Consider the following 21,783-nt stretch of genomic DNA (forward strand, 5'->3'; position numbering starts at 1 on the left):
CCGGGGACTACAAAAAAGTCAGTGTCAGCATTTAGTCCTTGCAGCTTTTAAACAACAGCCTGTGGCCATGTTGCAAAATTCCCTCAACTGGCACTTTTGACTCCTTTCCTCCCTCACTGTGTTACTATAAACTGTGCACAAATACAGTATACTTTGTAGGGAGTGTTTTTGTACGCGTAAGTGCAGCAGGTGGCCCCTGTTAGGTCACCGGTGATGTGTTGTGGCACCCGGCACTTAGCAGGCCTCATCTGCAGGATTTGACTAGCTGTGAGTAATAGGCCACGGTCACAGCTGTGGTTGTGTTTGTTTGCATGGATGCAACCGAAGCGACACATCATTTTTCTCTGCAGTACGCCCCGTTTTGGCACGACTGCACTGTGCGTCAGTTAATTGTCATTCCAAACATCAGACAGAAGTGGAACAGCTCATTCTGCATTTTTGCTTTGGATTCTTGAACTTATTTTATGTTGGTAGAGGATGGGAGGATAAAATTGCTCAGGAATGCAATAAATAGAAGGACTTTTTTCCATTTGAAGTAATGAAGTTGTCATGTCCCTGTATGTGCTGCTTTGCTGCCGGTGGAGGAACCTTCCTCCTCTTTGCCAGATTGTCCTGCATTGTTCCTGCTGCCTGCTCGTCACTGCTTGTGTTTCTAGCGCTTTTACTTATTTACCTCTGCCTGATTGTACCACAGCACCTTTTGTTCTACTGTTGTCTTTTGTTTTTGTACCGTTTGCAAATTTGCAAGTGATCCCAAACTTTTGAGCGGTAGTGTAATTGGGAACCATTGCTGTCGAGCAATGTGACTGCACCCTGAAATAGACATGGGAAAAAGGGTGCTGATTATAAAAATACTTTCATTACTATTAAAATACATATTTGGGGATACTTTGCTCGTTTTATGTTTGCTTTTCAACATTAACGTCTATTTTCCGCTGTAATATTTCCAGATCATTACGTTCTTCGGCGGCCATGTATACACCAACGAGGCCACGAACACCGATGCCAGCCGTCTGTCCTTTGCCGGGGAGTACCTGGGGGGCGACGCCTCCCTGCTGATCAGTGACCTGCTGCTGACTGACTCTGGAGAGTACTACTGCAAGGTCAAAACCGGGGGGAAGTATCACTGGAGCCAGGTCAACCTCATTGTGCTGGGTGAGGGTCCTAACACACACACACACACACGCACACACGCACATTGGGGTCTGTCATGCAAACACACACACGTCATGATTGGTTCGTTAGCCCGGCACATTTCCTTGGCCATGCCGACTGATCTAATGATTCAATTGGATGATTCGATTCTGCCGGTGCTGTTTGGGTTCTATTGGATCGCTTTGCAAGTGATTGATGGGTGTGATTGTAAATCTTTGCAATACTTGCATGCGTGTCCTTTTGGAGGAAAGCCTGGCGAATTACAACAGCCTTCCCTTAAACCCTATATAAGCTTCTTAGGGAAATTATTTACACAAATTATGCTCTTGCATCTGTGGAAAAAAAAGCTTGTTTGGACCCCATAAGACTCAGTAAATTGTATTTTGTGTCTTCTTTTTTTTTTCTATGATTTTTCTTTTCCTCATTTGCCAAATGGTGACGCTTTAGACTTAGCTCCTCGCTTTGCATATAGCTAAACAACTCTGAAGGACAAAAAAAGAGGAAGCACGCCATTCAAGCCAGGCGCAAAGTCCAGCGGGAAGACTGGGATCATTCTCGGGTGTCGGAAAAAGCAGGCGATTTATTAAAACATCATGGGAGATTAGTTCGGCCGGCGGTTATTGGTTTTCTAATAGAACAGTCTGTTAATCCTCTCACTCTCATCTCTCTTCCATAAAGACATTTCAGTGAGTTAGTGCCTCTGTCTTTTTTTTTTTTTTTTTTAACAAACTGCCCTCAGCTTTTGCTGTGACACTTTCAATTTGGAGAGAGAGGCGGACATTTGCATTTCGTTCCCCTTGCTAAGATAATAGCTTGGCAGCAGGCCATGTATGTTTATCGTGCCTCCTGTGCAATGGAGTGTTTGTGTTTGTGAGCGTACCTGGCGGAGGATTAGCATAGTGCATGCATGTATATTTATGTGTGCTGCTAAACAAGTGACTACATAGAATATTCTGGAATGATTGGCATTATACATATGGTCCAAAATGAAACGGTCATAAAAAAACAAAGCAATTCCTGTGTTGCCCACTGGGAGGTGTGTTACAAGGCGTGAGAAAGGAGAAAGTCCCAATAATTAGAGAACTATCACTGTCCATTTCATAGGAGCAGATCCTTTCACATTCTCAAAGACAACATCTTTCTTCGTAACGATGGTCGCCACGCTTCAGGAGCTTGATTCAGGAGGTTGATTTCTCCACTACACGTCTTATGATGCCACAAGTCTGCCTTACTACTTTGGGGCTCATAATGGAGATGGTTATTCCCAATCATGAATTATTACACTTATTACTTTCCCTTTTCTGTGCATTCTACTGAGAGAAGTTAGTTTGAGCTAGCTAACAACAGACGTCACAGGAGATACCCCTAGCTCTCAAAATCGTTACAAAGACTCAACAAGAGGCTCGCTTTTAGCGACTTTTAGCGACTTTTACCGATGACTGCATGATCACATGTGTATCAAACAATAAAACGTTGTTGGACAATTTTGTAGAAGGCTTTGTTATCTAAATAGGTCGGCCCTACTGACATGCATTGTTAGCCAACTTGTTTCCTCTCATTGGAATGCACAGAAAAGGGAAACAAATGAGTGTTTTAAAAGCACAACATTGTACAAAAACGTTGACAAAAGCGGTCAAAAACTGACATTTTCATACAAACAACTGAGGGACAATACTACAGAAATGTAGCACAGTATACTATATCACTATCCACGGAACACAAGTCAACACACAGCCATTATGGTTTAACTAGCTGGCAATGCAATCGAGTAGCAAGTCTTGCCTGCAGTCAAGCACAGTCGTGGTACCTTCATGGCCCTGGGTGCTGCCGGCACTGGGGAGAGAAACATGAATTCTAACATACTGTGCCATTGTGTTGGGAGCTTAGTCAATAATGAGTAATTTTCCCTAGATAGTAAATCTATACTGCTACACAAGCTGTACATTGACTACTCTAAAGTATGCCCAAAGTTTGTTTTGCTTGGAGATACCATGTCGCTAAAAAAGCTACCCGGACTTATGTGCTGTCTTGCGACAATGCGGCTTTAACCGTCGTGCTTCAGCTCTCAGCCTCAGCCAAACGCACAATAGTCGACACTGCGACTACGGCGAAGAAAAAAGGACGTTTAAAAATAGCTCGCCACTGATCTAAAAATAAGCTACTGGGAAGGAAGCCGAGCTATTTTGGTCTTTCTCTTTTTTTCATAGCTCAGCAAAAGCGTCCGGTGTGCTTAGCGCCAGAGAGGCAGCGTTTCAGCAGCATCCAGCAATTCTCTTCTGTGTTCAGCGTCTGGACTGAAACCTTTTGAGCTGCGCCGGGAGGGAAAAAATAGAAAGTGACAGTATTCAGAGCCAGCTATGTAGTCTACATGAGGGGAAATCTCTTTATCACCGCTTCTGAGAAATGACTGAGGATACTTTTTATATTAGAAGTTTATGCAATATGATAAATATACATATTTAATACTTGCATTGCAATGATGTCAGTAATTGCTTCCTTGTTGCTGTAGTGTGTTCAAGTGTTGATCCCTTGTGTCGTCATAACAGTGAAGCCCTCGAAGCCCAGATGTTGGATGGATGGCAAGCTCCTGGAAGGCAGCGACGTCAAACTGAGCTGCAAGTCCAGTGACGGCTCCGACCCCATCAACTACAAATGGGAGCGGGTGTTGGACAAAGGCAAGAGTCTGGGCAAGCTGCCAAACCTGGCGCTGATAGGTGAGAATAATAACGACCACTCTCGTGACAGCGCTGATTGGCCGTTTAACCCCCACTAAAGACGTCAAGGATTCATTTTCATAAGAGTGCTTTTTACGGCCCTTCATGAATCTGGTGGAGTTGTGGCGTTTATATATGTTGTATAAGTGGAGCGTTCATCTGCAATTGCTATCTAGAGCGGGATCGGAGTCAGGATGCAGCACTTTGCTCAAGGGCACTTCGCTGGGCTTTGATTGTCACAATTAGGCCACTGCTTCGGCATGGCTTACTTATTTTTATTGCCCCCCTGCATGATAGCAAAAAACAATTAAACTTTTTTTTTTCTCTGTGGTCGTCCACAGCAAGGGTTTAGTTTGACCATGATGAAGATATCCAGGACGCTGATATGGGAGTTGATAATTGTAAAAGTCAATTAAACATGCAAGCTACGTAAACACACAGGGTGCTTCCATTCTGTATGTACACAATAAAATACATTTATGTAAGCGCTTTGAGGCGAAATTCCTCAAGGACAAGGGTCGGCAACCTTTACTATCAAAAGAGCCATTTTACCCCCACGTTCACTAAAGGAAAATAGACTGAAAACATAATTTAAAAACAATTGGAAAGTTTAAATCTCAACTCTATTTTTATTTCTTTTTTTTCTCTACTGTAACGCGTCTTTGAGTACTCTGAAAAGCGCTATTCAAATAAAATGTATTATTATTATTATTATCCACCCTCGGCCATCTCTGTGTGGAGTTTGCATGTCCTCCCCGGGTTTTCTCCGGATACTCCGGTTTCCTCCCACATTCCAAAAACATGCTAGGTTAATTGGCGACTCCAAATTGTCCATAAGGTATGAATGTGAGTGTGAATGGTTGTTTGTCTATATGTGCCCTGTGATTGGCTGGCCACCAGTCCAGGGTGTACCCCGCCTCTCACCCGAAGACAGCTGGGATAGGCTCCAGCACCCCTGCGACCCTCGTGAGGAAAAGCGGTAGAGTATGAATGAATGAATGAATTATTATTATTATTATTATTATTATTATTATTATTATTATTATTATTATTATTATTATTATTATTATTATTATTATAAGTATGGACCACCTTTGTATTTTGCAGCAACTTATTTCTTGCATTGAATAGTGTTTCACCAGAAAAAAACGACCCAAAACAGGGTGCTAAAGGGTAAAATATGCAAAGAGAAACAAGGCAAAATCATACAAAAACTGCCATGTTGGAAAATCGACATCACACAAACACAGACTATACGTTACACGAGTCTTTCTGCTCCCATGCTGTGGTTCTCCTGCCATGGTGACCTTGGATTAACTTTATCTCTCGCCCCCCCCAGATCTGAAGAACCCAGAGATCGTCACCCTGAGGAACCTCACCATGGACAGCACAGGTGTCTACAGGTGCACGGCCAGCAATGATGTGGGAGAGGAGAACTGCACCATTGAGGTCACCATGCAGCGTGAGTCATTCACCTCACCTTCCACCTGTCACACTGACTGATGGCTATTGCTTCACCCTGCAGATGGAAATACATTTATCCCTCCCCCCTGCCTTTCTCCTTCCATGTGACCCTCCCTTTCCCCTCCATGCTTCACCACCACGGACTGCACTGAACATTCTGGTGGTTTCTCGTCACCACCTGTGCTCCAACGTTTATGTTTCACTGTCACAGTAATAGATTTGCTGGGGGAGGGCGGGTACATGGCAGGGGGTCATGGGTACACAAATTGACATGTCATGTGGCTCAGCAGAAAGTTGATTGTGGTAAATTGAATAGAAGGGGTTACCAGTGCTGTTATTCACATCATGCGCAACCAGGGGTCTTATAGGACCACCAAACTGCAGCGTATCAGTATGAAGCAGTACAAAAGTACTACATTTCATTCTGATATCATTATTTACTGTTTCTCTCTTTCTCTTTGCAGATGTGAGGGATGTTGGTAAGGTGGCCGGTGCCATGGTGGGAATCTCTTTGGGCGTGCTCATCGTCATATTGATCGTCTGGCTGGTCTTCCGAAAGAAAGAGAAGAAGAAGTACGAGGAAGAGGAGACTCCAAATGAGATCAGGTTAGTCCTGCCATTGTTACTGATTGCAGTAGGACTGAAGCCTTACTGTATCTCCTTATATAAAATATAAGCCAAACCTATGGATGACTAGAGCCTATCCCAGGTCACATCACATCACACGATTCAGCAATAAATATAAACCTTTGTACCAGGTTCAATATTTTAATTTATGTACAAGGTTTACTTTTACAATCCTAGCGCTATTTGTAAGGTTAAACTCCCAAGTCGTGCAAGGTCTGTTCTTGCCGTTTTGATTGACTTTCCTTTTGAAATTAGAAATATTTAGAGCATCAAGCATCATCTCATCTTCATTGCAAGGTTGGGCATTTTAACATTCTGCATACCACTGAGTCTCAAACTGTTGTGCGAGTGCCATTGTTGGTACGCGTCCTGCCAGATAAACCACATGTTAAAAGATAAAAGGTTAGTTTAAAAAAAACCTATACAGTAATCCCTTGTTTATTGCGGTTTAATACCCAACCATTACAAGTGAATTTCCATGAAGTAGGATTCATAGAAAACCTGTTTACAACCTTCTAAATGCGTTTTTAACATTAGAGCCTTCTAGACATGAGTTAACACCCCTATAGTCACCTTTACGCTCATATTATCTAATATAGTAGACATCCATCCATCCATTTTCTATACTGCTTTTCCTCACTAGGGTCGCTGGCATGCTGTAGCCTATCCCAGCTGTCTTCGGCCAAGAGGCGGGCCAGCCAATCACAGGGCACATATAGACAAACAACCATTCCCACCCACATTCATACCTATGGACAATTCGGAGTGGCTAATTAACCTAGCATGTTTTTGGAATGGTGGAGGAAACCGGAAACATGCAAACTCAACCCAACATAGCTCAACGGAGATTCAAACCCAGTTCTTACAGATCGCCTGACTGTGTGGCCAACATGGTAACCACTAGGACACCATGCGGTCGGCTGTTTTATTTTATTTGAAAAAAATCTTACTTCGATTAAAGTGTGTTGTAAGACCAATTGAGAATGGTTGGTTTAAACCAAACAACAGAGGAAGAGGAGTTATGGCGCTAATTTTAAGCTCATGAAGCAGAGTCATCAAACTATCTAACAGCCAAGAAATATGATGTCCTAATTATTGTAATCTACCAGTTATTATTGATTATAAAGTTTGTCTTGGGGTCAATACAGTAATTATTACAATAATAGATCCAGCATAATAAAGTGGATATCCTGCATGTTGGTGTTCCACCCCACAGGGAGGATGCGGAGGCTCCCAAGGCCAAGCTGGTGAAACCAAACTCCCTGTCCTCTTCTCGCTCCGGCAGCTCACGCTCGGGCGCCTCCTCCACCCAGTCAATGGTGCACAACAGCGCCCAGCGTGGCCACCGCCCCCGCCCGCCTGCCGTGGCAGCGCTCAAGGAAAACGGGCAGCCTCCCGGCTATCCCCAGTCACCTCAAGCCTACGCCACGGTGGTCCCTCCCAAGACCCCCGAGCCCCCTACCACTCCCAAATACAACTCCAGGAATGCGTCCGGGCCAACACCCCCTACCCTCATGGTCCCCGCCCAGACCAAAGCCTTTCAGACTGTGTAAGACGGAAAGCTTGTTCCTACCTGCAGCCATGCCAGACTCCCACCCCTTGAACCTGCACCCACCCTCCCAAAGACTGAAACTCTTCCATAAACAAAGAAATGCAACTAGTTAAAAGGATGTAATTAAAAAATCAATACTTTAATTCCAAAAGTACTTCTAATGAATGCATATTTAAAAGGGAAATATGAAATGCTTGCCCCCCGCTGAATTCCATGAGAACAGAGACTGGCTCTTGCCGGGCTAGCTGGAAGGACCCACTTGTCAAGTATTTATCTAATCACAATTTTAGGCATGTAACAGAAATTGGGCAAAAAAGGAGGATGAAACATTGAAAGACGGTTGATAAAGTTGACCCATGCCATGAGAGACGATGACGGCGGCTTCAGTTTTCTTGGATTCTTCCAGCACCTGCTCCGAAACCCCATTGGACTCCCGTGTGTGTATGTGTGTGTGCATCACCCAACCTCTGGAGCCCTCATGGAACCTCCTCGGACTGACTCATCTGACTGAACGGCCCACGTGCTCCACCACCAGCAGGGCAATCTTCAGGTATAGAGATGAAACAAGCGCCGAGTGGAGTCTTCTACTTCTACGAGCACTCTTTTTCTGGGTACTGAACACCTTACTTCAATTAACGTAGTATACTTATTAGGCCTATAGACAGATCATGCTTCCGATATAGGGGATAAGCATCTATTAGTGCAATTTTGTTTATCATTGTGTATCTTCTAGGGGTGTAACGGTATCTCATAATCATAGTTTGGTGTGAACCTCGGGTTTAAGGGTACGGCTCAGTTTTTTGTTTAATATATTTTTTGGTACAGTTAGGGATTCTTCTTGGCACTATTGCTACAGAAATTCCGGGCTGAACTTTATTTGAGTAGATACATGACTATATTGGGAGGTAGTCCCTCACTTCATGTGTACTGTGTGGAACTCAGTACGCTCGTGTACCGTACAAAATGATCCGTTCCAAAGAAATCAGATTAGCAATCCATGTACCGTTACACCTCTGGTCTTTTGTATTCAGCTGGACATAAGAAGAAGTGCCACCGATCCGGAGAATGGGTTCTTTTATTTTCATTTCATTTTTCTTGAATTGCTGCATTTCAGAAGCCAAAACGTCACCATGAATGTGTGATGGATGAGGGATGGATGGCGTGGTTGTGGCTCCCTCTAAGGTACTGAGTCAATATACACTAAGGGCCTGATCTACTGAAGTTTTGCGTGTATAAAAACACATGAAAACCTGATCTCAAATGTTTAAAATAGCATCTGCAATCCATTTTGCAAACTTGAATCCTGTTTGCGGTCAATATTTTTACATCTATGTATATTTTGCACCTTTGATAGGCAGGTGCAAACTGGCACAAATGGCTGCAGTCACTTATGGCGAGAAGGAGACATAGCTGATGACAGATGACGGTGACAATCTTCCATGCGTGTATCAACATATTTGGAGTATCAAAAAAAGAATCAGAAGAGACTGCATCCTCTTACGTCTGGATCATTGGAGCTGTCCATTGCATTGATTAGATTAGATTCAACTTTATTGTTATTGCTCATGTCACTGGTACAGGGCAACAAATTGCATTGGTGCAATAGTATTAATTTTAGTGTGGATTTTAGTAATATGCAAGGACATAGCCCTATATGAGTATATGTATTTTCATATATCATAACCCGATTACTAAGCAATGTTGTCTGGGGCTATATGCCCCTGGTAGGGTCTCCCAAGGCAAACAGGTCTGAGGTGACGGAACAGACCAAGAGTGATTCAGTGATTCAGAAGACACTTATAATGACAACAAAGAGGAGGAATCGCACCTCGCCCGGATGTGGAATCCTCCTCACCCTGGAGCCAGGCCCGGGGGAGGGGAAGTCTGGGCTTCCCAACTGAGACTGCTGCCACCTCGACCCGGATAATGGAAAATGGATGGCTGGATAACCAGATTACATGTAAATATCATTATTTAATAGGTTGTAGTGTGAAACATGTATATTAAATATAGCGCTATTATGATGATGCAGTGTCTTTTCTGGACTTCACTAGTGTGTTTATTCACATCCTCCACCAAGTCCCTAGCTTTCCACGTAATATTTTGTTTACATTTTTGTTTACTGTTGTCCCGAAATCTCCATGGTGACAGCTGGTGGCAGATGCAAAATTCTCAATTCTCACCACTTAAAAAATGACGCATTAAATTATGGTAATAATAGTAAAAGTATGTGGATTTTTTTTTTGTTTTTTGTTTTCTGACTCAATTTAGCACTTGTTCTTTGGGATTTTAGTAGATCAGGCCCTTTGAATCATTTCACTGCATTTGTGGTAGACGTGAAGGCGAAAAGAATGAAAGTAGGATGAGTGTGGGAGAGGGTGTATGCTATCATTGTCTCTGTGGATCCATAACAATGGAGTGGCACTTGATGGTTCCTCTTGGTTATTGGTCCGTCTGTGCTATCAGCCGATTCTCCCTTTGTCACGTCGTCACACATACCCAGTGCAGTTTGATTGAAAGTAGCTGAAAAAAATAGGGCAAGTAGCCTATCTATCTAGTGTGCCTTTGCAATCCCGTATCCTTTCGCTTTTTTTTGTCTTTATCTCACTCTGCTTAGAAGGTCAATAGCAGCAAATATTGACCCAGCTTCAATAACTTGGCCTCGGAGGCAGCCCAAAGCGATGGGTGGGTAGGGCGGGGTGAGGAGTACATAGCAGCGTCCAATCCCATGCCACGGGACAATGTACTGTACATTCTGTAATCAGTCTTGTTTTTGTATTGTACATACAGATAGATATATGCACATGATGTCAATGAATTTAACAAATAAGGGTAGACATGCTCCAGAACACTGTTCACAGTCAAATGGAAGACCCAAAGGTGATTTTAATCATGTTACATAGTGTTCTAAGTGAATAAGGGACAGGAAAATAGCAAGATATGCCAACCTTGCACCCCGCTGACAGGAACATATCAACGCAAACGCATTGCGTTTAAGTGAAGTGACCCTTGACCCCCGGTTTTGCAAGATGAATCTGTTGCTTTACCATTTGACGACCTGTCTGACTGAGATTTTGTGATTGGATCAATATTAGAAAAGGCAATAAACTGTTTCAATGCAATGTAGCATGACACGCGAGACAATATGAGCAACAGTGGAACCTCCAAAGTGGAACACCATCCAACTTGCTGTTTCTTCCCATTTAAAAATAAATGTTCTCATTGAGCTGATTAAGGTAATTCTAACTAAAATACTAATCAGTCCCCCCCCCAAAAAAAGGCAAAAAAAAGGTGATCTCCTATAGACGCTTCTCGACACCCATTTTATCCAAGAGGAGACTCAGGGCTCCAGCAAAGTAGATAACATAACAACAACATAAGGAGACACATTTTATCCAAAAGTGATTGAGGGCAGCAGGGAAGCTTAACTGCATCTAAAAAGTGTATCCAAGAGGAGACTTCAGGCAGCAGGAAATGGTAGACTGCAGCAAAGTAGAGACTGTACATGAATTCTATCCAAAAGGAGACTTAGCACAGCATTTAGCATGTAGCATTTCCCCCAAGTGGATGCTGTGACAAAGAGACAAATGTTATCCAAGAAACGATTGAGGGCAGCAGGAAAACAGAGTTGTATCTGAAAACTTTATCCAAAGGGAGACTCTGGGCAGGAGGTTATCGTAGCACTGTATGTCAAGCCGACCAATTCTATCCAAACAGAGACTAAGGAGAGCAAAAGAAGTACAGAAAATGTAGCACGTCCCCAAAGCGGATGCTGTGAAGAACGATGCTGTACGTACATCAAGTAGACAGATTGTATCCAAAAGGAGATTGATGGAGGCAGGAAAACTGCATGAAAGTGGACACTGTGGAGTATAATGCTCCACATTAAGGAGATAAATTGTGTCCAAAAGTTGCACAGCTGCACAGTAAGGAAGACAGATTATATAATGCTAAATTGTGTCCAAAAGGAGACCGAGGGCAGCAGGAAAATGTAGCACTATAGCCAAATAGAGACTATTGAGTATAGCCATGCACATTAAGGAGGCGGGATTTATTCAACAGGAGACTAAGGGCAGTGCAGAAAAATGTAGCACTGCAGTCAGGTTGAGATTGCTGCACAGTAAGGAAGACAAATTGTATCCAACAGCAGACTGGGGCAGCAGGAGACTGTGGAGTATAATGCTGTATTGTGGAGACTGTGGAGTATAATGCTGTATTGTGGAGACTGTGGAGTATAATGCTATATTGTGTCCAAAAGGAGACCAAGGGCAGCAGGAAAATGTAGCACTACAGCCAAATAGAGACTATTGAGTATAACGCTGCACATTAAGGAGGCGGGATTTATTCAAGAGGAGACTGAGGGCAGTGCAGCAAACTGTGGAGAATAGCACTGCCAAATTCAGGCAGAGCTAAGGCAGAGCAACTCGGCCAGCTGACGTTAGCATGTGTGATTACGAGTGAGCTGCATTGATATCGACCAACTGGGCTTAGTTCATGTTTGACTTTGGAGGTTCCGCCACACGGGCCTTTAGTCTTGTTGTGGAAAATGGCAGATGTAACACAAGATAAAGCGATTGAAACGCTAAATCACAAAACAAAAGCAATCTCATTTCACAACGTGGGACAAGGGAGGAAAATATGCCTTTAATATTCAACTCCACTTCATATCTGACCAAGCTTACTTATGTGAGAGTGAGTGCATGTTAGTGAAAATGCGTGAGTGTGTACGGTGTGTGTGTGTGTGTGTGTGTGTGCATGTTAATTCAGTGTATGCCCTCGAACCACACCCACACACTCCACTGTCGGCCATGGAGTGGGCGAGAGGTGAGGGGACCAAGGCTTTGTTTAATAATGATATGAATGCAGACTGGCAGCATTTCTTTTCATTGACCCATAAGCCAGTTGAAGCTGGCCTCAAAGGCGGCGGCCATGTTGGAATCTTGAGTCATGTACATAATTCATACTGTTGGTGCCCTCCTTGCTTGTGCGGATCCATAAATAAGAGCATACGCACGTGCAAACACTATACAGTTTGCATGTGGACAAAAGTGTTGAGACACTCATGAATTATAGAGTCATATAATGAAAGTACACAGCTGACGACAGGTACATTGGTACATTGCAATGGAATATACTGAAAACTAACAATGTTTTTTTTCGTGATTTTAGGGATTTTGCATCAATGTCCATGTAGTTGTGTAATCATGCCTATCGATATTTTAATAGACAATTTATATTCATACTGGGTTGGGTGACATGAAATTTCTGAATTTCCCTGACTTTGTCCCAGTTTGCTGGCACACAGTATTAATCTTCCCAGTATATCTTTGCCAATTAAGTACTAGGTTAGGCTCTTTTAATGTGCACCAGTTCATAAAGCCATACATATTTGTTACAGCAACTGTGCATTTTCCTACTTTTTAAATGACACCCAATGGGACATAAATGTCATTTGTGGCGCCCCCTATGGGTTGGCCAAAAATGCTTTGAAAGAAACGATCACATACAGGAAATGTATTGCAGAAGATGACTTATGGACAATTACTTTTGGTGTGTATTTTGGCCTCTATGTATTTTTTCTTGCTCAAATTTTACCAAAAAATTTTGTGTGTACCAAATTTTGTTGTGATCTGACTAAGCACCCTAAATTAACTCATTCAATCCGCTATCACCGATTGCAACTTATTTTTCACGGCATACACAATATTGCGTCCCACGGCTATATAAACATAAATAAAAACGTATTTTGGTTAACTTTGTACACGCTACACTCCGTGTTCTTCCGAGTGTGTTAATACATGCAAACGATCCATAACGAGCTCTTATCAAACACACTTCTGCCACCTAGTGGCCGTATTTATGGCTTAAAACTGAAGTGATATCTATTAGAGTGCAGTTGAGTCGACACCTCTTTATGCCTCTTGCGCACATTTGGGATTGAATGAGTTAAAAGCGGATGTTTTTGTGGTGAGAAATTTCAAGTCAGTACGATTGTGGTTAAATAATAGCACCACCGTGTGGTGTATTTGTCCGATAAGTCATAGCACAGACAACACAGTCTATTTGACTATTTTCACCCCATGTGTACGGCGGTTCAGGAGTAGAAGCTTACATAAAAAAATACTGTCAGTGTAAATCAAGGTGTCCCAATGCTTTTGTCCATATCTAACATTTCCACAACACAGAGAGATATATAGTCTGCATAAATAAGAGCCTAAGCAGCACCTTGAGGATCTTTTTTTGATGGATTGTGTGTCAGAAAATGTACATTTTAGTGCAAAAGCATACAGGAAACTACACACACTCAAACAGACAGACAGCCATTGCATCTTAACAGTTCTCCAAGACAGGAATCTGTCAGAGCTCCGAGAATCAGGAGGAGCTCCTTCTTAACGCGATTGATATCGAGCCAGGGCTTGTGAGCCATTGAAATTCCCTCCACTGCCAATGAAAGCAACAATGGCGGCGGCAGTGGCGGTGGCGGAGAGAAGGGATGCAAGATGTCTTCCAAGGCATTTCACACATTTCTATGAACAGATTTCCACTATTATTAGTATTATTTTTTTTTGCCAGCTCTGCAAACAATCACTCATGTTCTGGAAAAGTATTCCATCGACAATATACATGTGTTGTCTTATCATCAACACTGTGTGCAGTAAGCCATGTTAGCGTTATCTTGTGTTGTATGATAGATCATGTCGTCACAAATGTTTTTTTTTAAGTTTTTAAGTTTTAAATGTTTTTATTTTCTAGAGATGCTCAAACATTTGGGCATTCGGAATGTGATGAGTGGGTGCAGAAGCGGACGCGAAGGGACCTGCATGTCATACGAAACTGAGCTAATGAATGGGAATGCTTTGCTTTGTTGTAACATACATGTATTTGGATAAGGAATTTAAAAAAATCTAAATAAATCTACAATTGTAAATATATTCACAAATACATTTATGAAGCTTTATTTTTCTCTTTTTTTTTTGTCTTATTATGAATTTTCATTCATGTACTTTGCACTTTTCTGTGTGCTCCGCTCATGGCGGGCCTGCGTGGGATGTGTGTGGTCGGCTGGTCGGAAGCGGAAGCATTCAGCTTCATAAAGGGACATGCAAGACACTTTTTTCATTTTCTTATTCAATCATTGTGTTTCTTTTCTGCAGTTGTTCCTTGTTTTGTTTATGGGGGGGCGGGGGACTGCAGGATTCTTCGTTTGATGACAAAACAATCCATGTAAATATCACAATTTTAAAAATGTATATTTTTACGACTTATGAGTTATTACTCTTTCATTTGCAAATAAACTATTCAATGACAAACTACTTGTCTTTCAATGCGTTGCAGTCTTATACAATAAAAGGCCATTAAATAAATATATAAATTATCTTCTAAAGCAGGGGTCTCAAACACGCGGCCCGCGGGCCAAATGTGGCCCGCAGGACACTAGTTTGAGGCCCCCACCTTGATATGAAAGTTTAATGTTAGTGCGGCCCGCGGAAGTTTGATATGGATGCTGTATGGTATCATGTACCCAGAAAAAATGATTACGTTTGATTAATGTTCATGTTAAAGGTTAAATAACTGTTAATAGTTATCCTCCCTATCTGTGTGGAAGTGGTAAGTTTTTGGCTATTTAAGTTTAAAGGAAACAACCTGAAGGCTACTGCTTAGGTCGCTAGCTCTCTAGTTTGCGAGTTAGCATGTGTCTCAAGACCCTGCAGTTGCGCAATATGTTTTAATAAAAAGAGTATAAATGTGACTATAGTCGTGTTTTGTCATGTCTACAGGGCTCTAATAATGCTTTGTTAATTTTAATAATAATTTGTCTACCCATATGTGGTTTAAGTTTTTATTATTTGCCGTTTTATTATTATTATTATATTTATTTATTTATTACTGATTGATTTTCTTTATTCTTGATTTGTTTATTTATTTTTCATCTTTTTTTTTGTAGAAAAATAAAAAGTAAAAGTAAAATATATTTGAGAACAGTGGAATGTTTTATCAGAGCTTTTCTTGTGTAAAATCAAAACCAAAGCAAAGTTTATTCATTTTTCTGTTTTTAATAAATGCGTTTTTTTTGGGTTTTTTTTGGAAAACCTGATGCGGCCCAGTCTCGCCCAGACCCTAGCTCCAGTGGCCCCCAAGTAAATTGAGTTTGAGACCCCTGTTCTAAAGTATGCCGCTGAATAACTAAACATGCAATCCAATACATATAACAAACATTTAGCATGTTTGATAGCATTCCAGCAAGATGATATTGTGTGTGGTGCTTTATTGAGTGTTTGATTCCAGCCTATTGCTGTTAAATCTTTGTTTGGGTTCATTTTCCCTTCGCACCGTTACACTTTATCTCAGTGTGACAGCTTGAAAAAGTTTAAAAGAAGAATCTTCTCTGCGGTGTTTTCTTTTCCATGCGGTGAACTCTCTACCTCATGATCTAAATCACTTTTTTACAAAAAATGTTTTCACTAAATAATGATTGCATATAGCCCAGATAAGGAAAAGAAAAATAACTAAAGGTAACAGAGATGGAAGATATCTGTGCAATAATAGAATAGCAGTACAGTATTACCCAATGTAGCAGATATAATCAGAGAAAATAAGACATCAAGTCATCCCTTGCTTTATTGTGGTTTCATTATCACTCCCTCGCTGCATCAAGTTTTTTTTCAGAAATTAATGAATTAGTAAATGCTAGGAGGTAGACTGTGATCTATTATCAGTCTATTAATATTCCAAACATATTGAAATACTAGTCATTTGTAGTATTCTGGTCACTAGGTAACAGTAACGACACAAAACATTGAGAAATGACCTTACATTACCTTAACACTGCATAAGGCATGAAGTGTAAAAAGCTCTCCTCCCATCCCATGTGGAAGTGGTAAGTTTTTGGCTTCTTCAGGTTAGAAGAAATTAATTTGAGGCAAATTGGTTAGCTAGTCTCGTGTCCCTGCAGCAAAGTGATGTAAACAAAGAATAATAGGAATGTAAAGGTGACTATAGGGGTGTTACTTCACATCTGCAGGGCTCTAATAATGTTAAATTTCATTTAACAGGGCTGGAACCAATGTTTTTTTTCTGGACCTGCGCGTTTCCTCTGATGAATCAACATCTAAATGAACAATTTAAGACATGTGTCAGAGTAAATGTGTTCCCTGGGGACATTAGTGCTGGGTGGACAGGAAGTGACGTTGGAGGTTCAGACTTGAGTTTTAGCCCGTTGTGGATTATGGCCCCAACAGTTAGTATGATCTTATTATTATTGCGTGATCATTTCAACCTGAAATAAATGCTTGTTCTGATGATCATGTCTGGTGCTTGTCTCGTCAGACAATTACTGACATCTAGTGGCATACGCCAGTCACTCCAGTGTCTTCTTTGTCTTCTTGTGTTTATTTGTATTTTACTTCATTTAGTCATTTTTATGGTGAAAATTATTAATACTTATTCCAAGAATTTGCTTAACTGTATTTTATTTTTACAATTAATATGCCGTATTCAACTACAGCACAGCGAATTATTATTATTATTATTATTGTAATAATTTAACCGTGATGTAGCAAGGGACAACGTACTTTGTTTGTTGTTTAACTTGTAGCAGAGGGTATTTCTTCTAAAATGCAGCATCAAATTTAAGAGCCCATCTTATGCTGTCTGCTCCTGGCCTCCATTGTTCCACATGATTGGCCATGTGTGACAATATTGCCATAAACACACACACACACACACACCTATTAATGCATGCATATGCTGCATCGCTATCGTCTGCTTGCAGCTCCGGAATGTCAAATTACTGCTGTGCACATAAAGTATGCCTATTTAGTATTAACATCATTGTCCATGTGGCGTGTACTGACGCATCATCAACCTTTTTTTTTTTACGTTTTTGTGATGTTTACTATTTCAGTGTTAGAATAAACTGCATAGACTTGGGGTTAAATGTGGAAATATAACATATATATATATAGTAATAATATCATTATCATGCCACTAGTTAGCTAGTACTGATGTAGCCCCCCATAATGAAGGGCATAAAATAATTTAAATGCAGTATTAAGATTGCTGAGGATGTTAAAACCAGAAATGTTCTTATTAAAGTCCATCAACTGCCCTGTGAGGCTCCATCAAAGCAATGCTCTGTACGGGAGTTGCTGTGCTTAAAGCTCCCTCTAGCGGAAGCTGATGGAAGTGTGCCATTTCCATTCTCAGTGAGCTGACGAACGTGTATTCATCTGCAAGTGGAAATGACGGTGAAATAAATGATGCATCAGGAAAGAATGAACTCATTTGAACACAGACGTTATGTACTCTTTTAATATAGTTTAAGGAGACGTTTCTTTTTTCTTTTTTTTTTTTTTGTTTTGCTTTGTCATCCCTGCAAAGGAAATGAAATATCTGCCCTTGGTGGGTAATGAGTGTTGCACCGTGACCCGCATCGTCAGTATATCTCATTCTCCTGACAACTTATGTAATTATAGTGTCGTTGTAAATCCAGACAGGGAGTTTAATGGCGCGCTATTTTTGACACCCCTTCATTGCTGCGCTCCTTCTTTAAATCTTGACTTGTCTTCGCGATCAATGAGCAATCTCTGGAATGTTTTCTTAAATTATAAACCGGCTATGCTTCTGACAGGAGCCTAATTAAAATTAAGATTCCCATAATCTCAACAATATGATTTGTTATTATTAGAACTATAGGGCTGGTCATACTGATTCATCATGTCGGCGGCCACCAGCAGAGGCGCTGTTGAAGCGCTTGTCTCAACAACTGTCTGTTTATTTGTCCCATTTATTTGTTTGTTGTCTAAAGAAGCTAACATGACGTCATTTATAGGAAGTTATTCTACAGAAGCATCACCCTGCAATACTGTGAATGCAAATGAATAAAAGTAAAAAAAACAAACAAAAACAAAAAAACAAACAAAAAAAAATGTGATTTTCCCAATACTAAGGAAGCCTGTTTCCACCGCTGAAAGAAAAATAATATCCATAATGCTAAGTTATAATTATAATTATATAATTCATTTTCTGTGCTGCTTATCCTCTCAAGGATTGTGGACATGCTGGAGCCTATCCCAGCTGCTATTTTTGTAGCTTAGAAAACCTGTTTACAACCTTCTAAATGTGTTTTTAACATTAGAGCCCGCTAGACATGAGTTAACACCCCTATAGTCACCTTTACACTCATATTACCTAATATAGTAGACATCCATATATCCATTTTCTATACCGCTTTTACTCACTAGGGTCACTGGCATGCTGGAGCCTACCCCAGCTGTCTTGGGGCCAGAGGCGAGGTACACCCTGCCAAGTGAGGCCTGCAGTTCTTTTAAGTGTTGTTGTGGGGTCTTTTGTGACCTCTTGGATGAGTCGTCGCTTCGCTCTTGGGGTCATTTAGGTTGGTCGGCTAGTCTTGGGAAGGTTCACCACTGTTGTATGTTTTGGCCATTTATGGATTATGAATGGCTCTCACTGTTTTTTGCTGGAGTCCCAAAGCTATAGAAATGTCTTTATAACCTTTTCCACAATGATAGATCCCAATTAATGTCAGTTAAGTTACGTTTTAATAGCGGGGCGATCGCTTTTTCACACAGGGCCATGAAGGTTTGGGTTTTTTTCATTCATTCATTCATTGATTCATTTTTGACACACTTACAATATCTATTTATATACTTACATATATATACTACACACATATACTCTACTATTAAAGTAGCACAACATTTTTCCACTTTTCACACGAGAAATGGTGATAAAGGTTTCAAGAATATCAGTGATTTAAAAAAAAAAAAAAGTACAACATGGAGCTGTTGACACAAGCGACAACACATGATTAAAGCCAGATGAGGTTTACATCCTACTGTACATCTCCTCTGCTATCAGACAACGCTGGGCAGCCCCCCCTTTGCCAAGTGTGTCAGGGCCAGATTACACAGCTCACTGGTGGTGTTATATAGCTTTAAGGCGCTAACGATCTGTCTAATCATGTGCTTTCTAAAGGAAGCACTGCTGGGCTGTGGACGCTTTATTCTGTTGAGGGATCATATTTAATCATAATCAAAGTGGGAAATGGGCACATTTCTTCTGACACACAAACCTTTTGTTTTAGATGGACACTGTACATTAGCTTTTCATTCATTCATTCATTTTCTATACCGCTTAACCTCACGAGGGTCACAGGCGTGCTAGAGCCTATCCCAGCAGTCTTCGGGCGAGAGGTGGGGTGCACCCTGGACTGGTGGCCAACCAATCACAGGGCACAAGGTTCACCACTGTTGTATGTTTTGGCCATTTGTGGATTATGAATGGCTCTCACTGTTTTTTGCTGGAGTCCCAAAGTTTTAGAAATGTCTTTGTAACCTTTTCCACAATGATAGATCCCAATTAATCTCAGTTAAGTTACGTTTTAATAGCGGGGAGATCGCTTTTTCACACAGCGCCATGAAGGTTTGGGTTTTTTTTCATTCATTCATTCATTTTTGACCGCTTATCCTCTTGAGTGTTGCGGACAGCTGTCTTCAGGCGAGAGAGAGGGTACACCCTGTACTGGTGACCAGCCAATCACAGGGCACATATTGACAAACAACCATTCACACTCACATTCATACCTATGGATAATTTGGAGTCGTCAATTAACCTAGCATGTTTTTGGAATGTGGGAAAGAAATGCTGACAATAATATCACTTCAGCCTCAGTTTGTGGGACAATAAACATTTCAAAACACACCTTCATTGTTTTGAGACTCAGTTAAATAAATAATATGCTAACATAGCCGTCGCAATGAAGCACATGCAGTCAACAGCCACAACAACAACAAAATGTGTGTTTCTAAGGGTGTTTTTAAACTGGTACAGTCAGCTGTGTCTACCTGGCTGAGCATTCTGCATGGGACAAGGTCAGGTTAGACTCACGCTGTCAGATGCTGATTGCCTCCAGAAATGGATGATGGTCCCAGTGGAGGCGGCAGTGCTTCACTTGGACACTGACAGAGAAAGAGAGGGAGAAAACCGCTTCCCTTTACTGGCCCGTCATTACCCTTTTTTTCCCTCTCTTCTTTCATCGCATTTCCCGATTCAGCAATAAATGTAAACCTATGTACCAGGTTCAATATATTAATTTATGTACAAGGTTTATTTTTACAATCCTAGCACTATTTGAAAAGTTAAACTCTTGTTTATTAAGTCTTGCAAGATTTGTTCTTGTAGTTTTGAAATGAGAAATATTTAGAGCATCGAGCATCATCTCATCTTCATTGCAAAGTTGGGCATTTTAACATTCTGCATACCACTGAGTCTCAAACTGTTGTGCGAGTACCATTGTTGGTACGCGTCCTGCCAGATAAACCACATGTTAAAAGATAAAAGGTTAGTAAAAAAACGAAAAACAAAACAGTAATCCTTTGTTTATTGCAATTAATTGGTTTCATACCCGACCGTTATAAGTGAATTTCCATGAAATATGATTCATAGAAAACCTGTTTACAACCTTCTAAATGCGTTTTTAACATTAGAGCCTGATAGACATGAGTTAACACCCCTATAGTCACCTTTACACGCATATTACCTAATATAGCAGACATCCATCCATTTGCTTTTCCTCACAAGGGTCGCTGGCATGCTGGAGCCTATCCCAGCTGTCGAGAGGCGGGGTACACCTTGGGCTGGTGGCCAGCCAATCACAGGGCACATATAGACAAACAACCATTCCCACCCACATTCATACCTATGGACAATTTGGAGTCACCAATTAACGTAGCATGTTTTTGGAATGTGGGAGGAAAATTAAAATTAAAATTAAAATTAAAATTAAAATTAAAATTAAAATTAAAATTAAAATTAAAATTAAAATTAAAATTAAAATTAAAATTAAAATTAAAATAAGAAAAAAAGTATATTAGGAAAGCAGGAAGTGAACAAATGTAACAGTTACTGATTGTAAAAGTACCAGATGGAGGGGTAGGATTTAATAAGCTTTGCTTCTTCCTACTCCTTTTGGACATGTGGAACTATGAACTGATTATGGGATGTACTCAATTGTAATCTGATGCATATTCAAATGAAATTAAACCATTACCATTACCATAATGCTGATTCACTTTTTGTGATTAAGTTCAGTACCATGCAGAGGATGAGGTGCTCGGGCATCGGATGCCTCTTCGATGCCGAGGTGAGGTTTTCCAGACACACCCAGCTGGAACGAGACCCCCGGGAGACCTGCTGGATGGATTATGTCTCACAGCTGGCCTGGGAAGGCCTTGGTATCCTCCTGGTGGA

The 21,783-nt window shown here is 41.0% G+C and overlaps 1 protein-coding gene across 3 annotated transcripts in view; it reads left to right on the forward strand.

The window, feature by feature from the left end:
- clmpb (CXADR like membrane protein b) overlaps nucleotides 1-14,456 on the forward strand; it is a 118,464-nt gene extending 104,008 nt beyond the window's left edge. For all 3 annotated transcript variants that reach the window (XM_058079245.1, XM_058079244.1, XM_058079243.1), the window contains 5 exons: nucleotides 951-1,155; nucleotides 3,702-3,869; nucleotides 5,209-5,331; nucleotides 5,798-5,939; nucleotides 7,177-14,456. In XM_058079245.1, the coding sequence (XP_057935228.1) occupies nucleotides 951-1,155; nucleotides 3,702-3,869; nucleotides 5,209-5,331; nucleotides 5,798-5,939; nucleotides 7,177-7,513 (975 nt within the window). In that variant the 3' untranslated portion in view covers nucleotides 7,514-14,456. The remainder of the gene's footprint in view (nucleotides 1-950; nucleotides 1,156-3,701; nucleotides 3,870-5,208; nucleotides 5,332-5,797; nucleotides 5,940-7,176) is intronic.
- Nucleotides 14,457-21,783: the final 7,327 nt, after the last annotated feature.

Source organism: Doryrhamphus excisus, chromosome 8 (genome assembly GCF_030265055.1).
Source record: "Doryrhamphus excisus isolate RoL2022-K1 chromosome 8, RoL_Dexc_1.0, whole genome shotgun sequence".
In the NCBI taxonomy this organism is placed as follows: Eukaryota; Metazoa; Chordata; class Actinopteri; order Syngnathiformes; family Syngnathidae; genus Doryrhamphus; species Doryrhamphus excisus.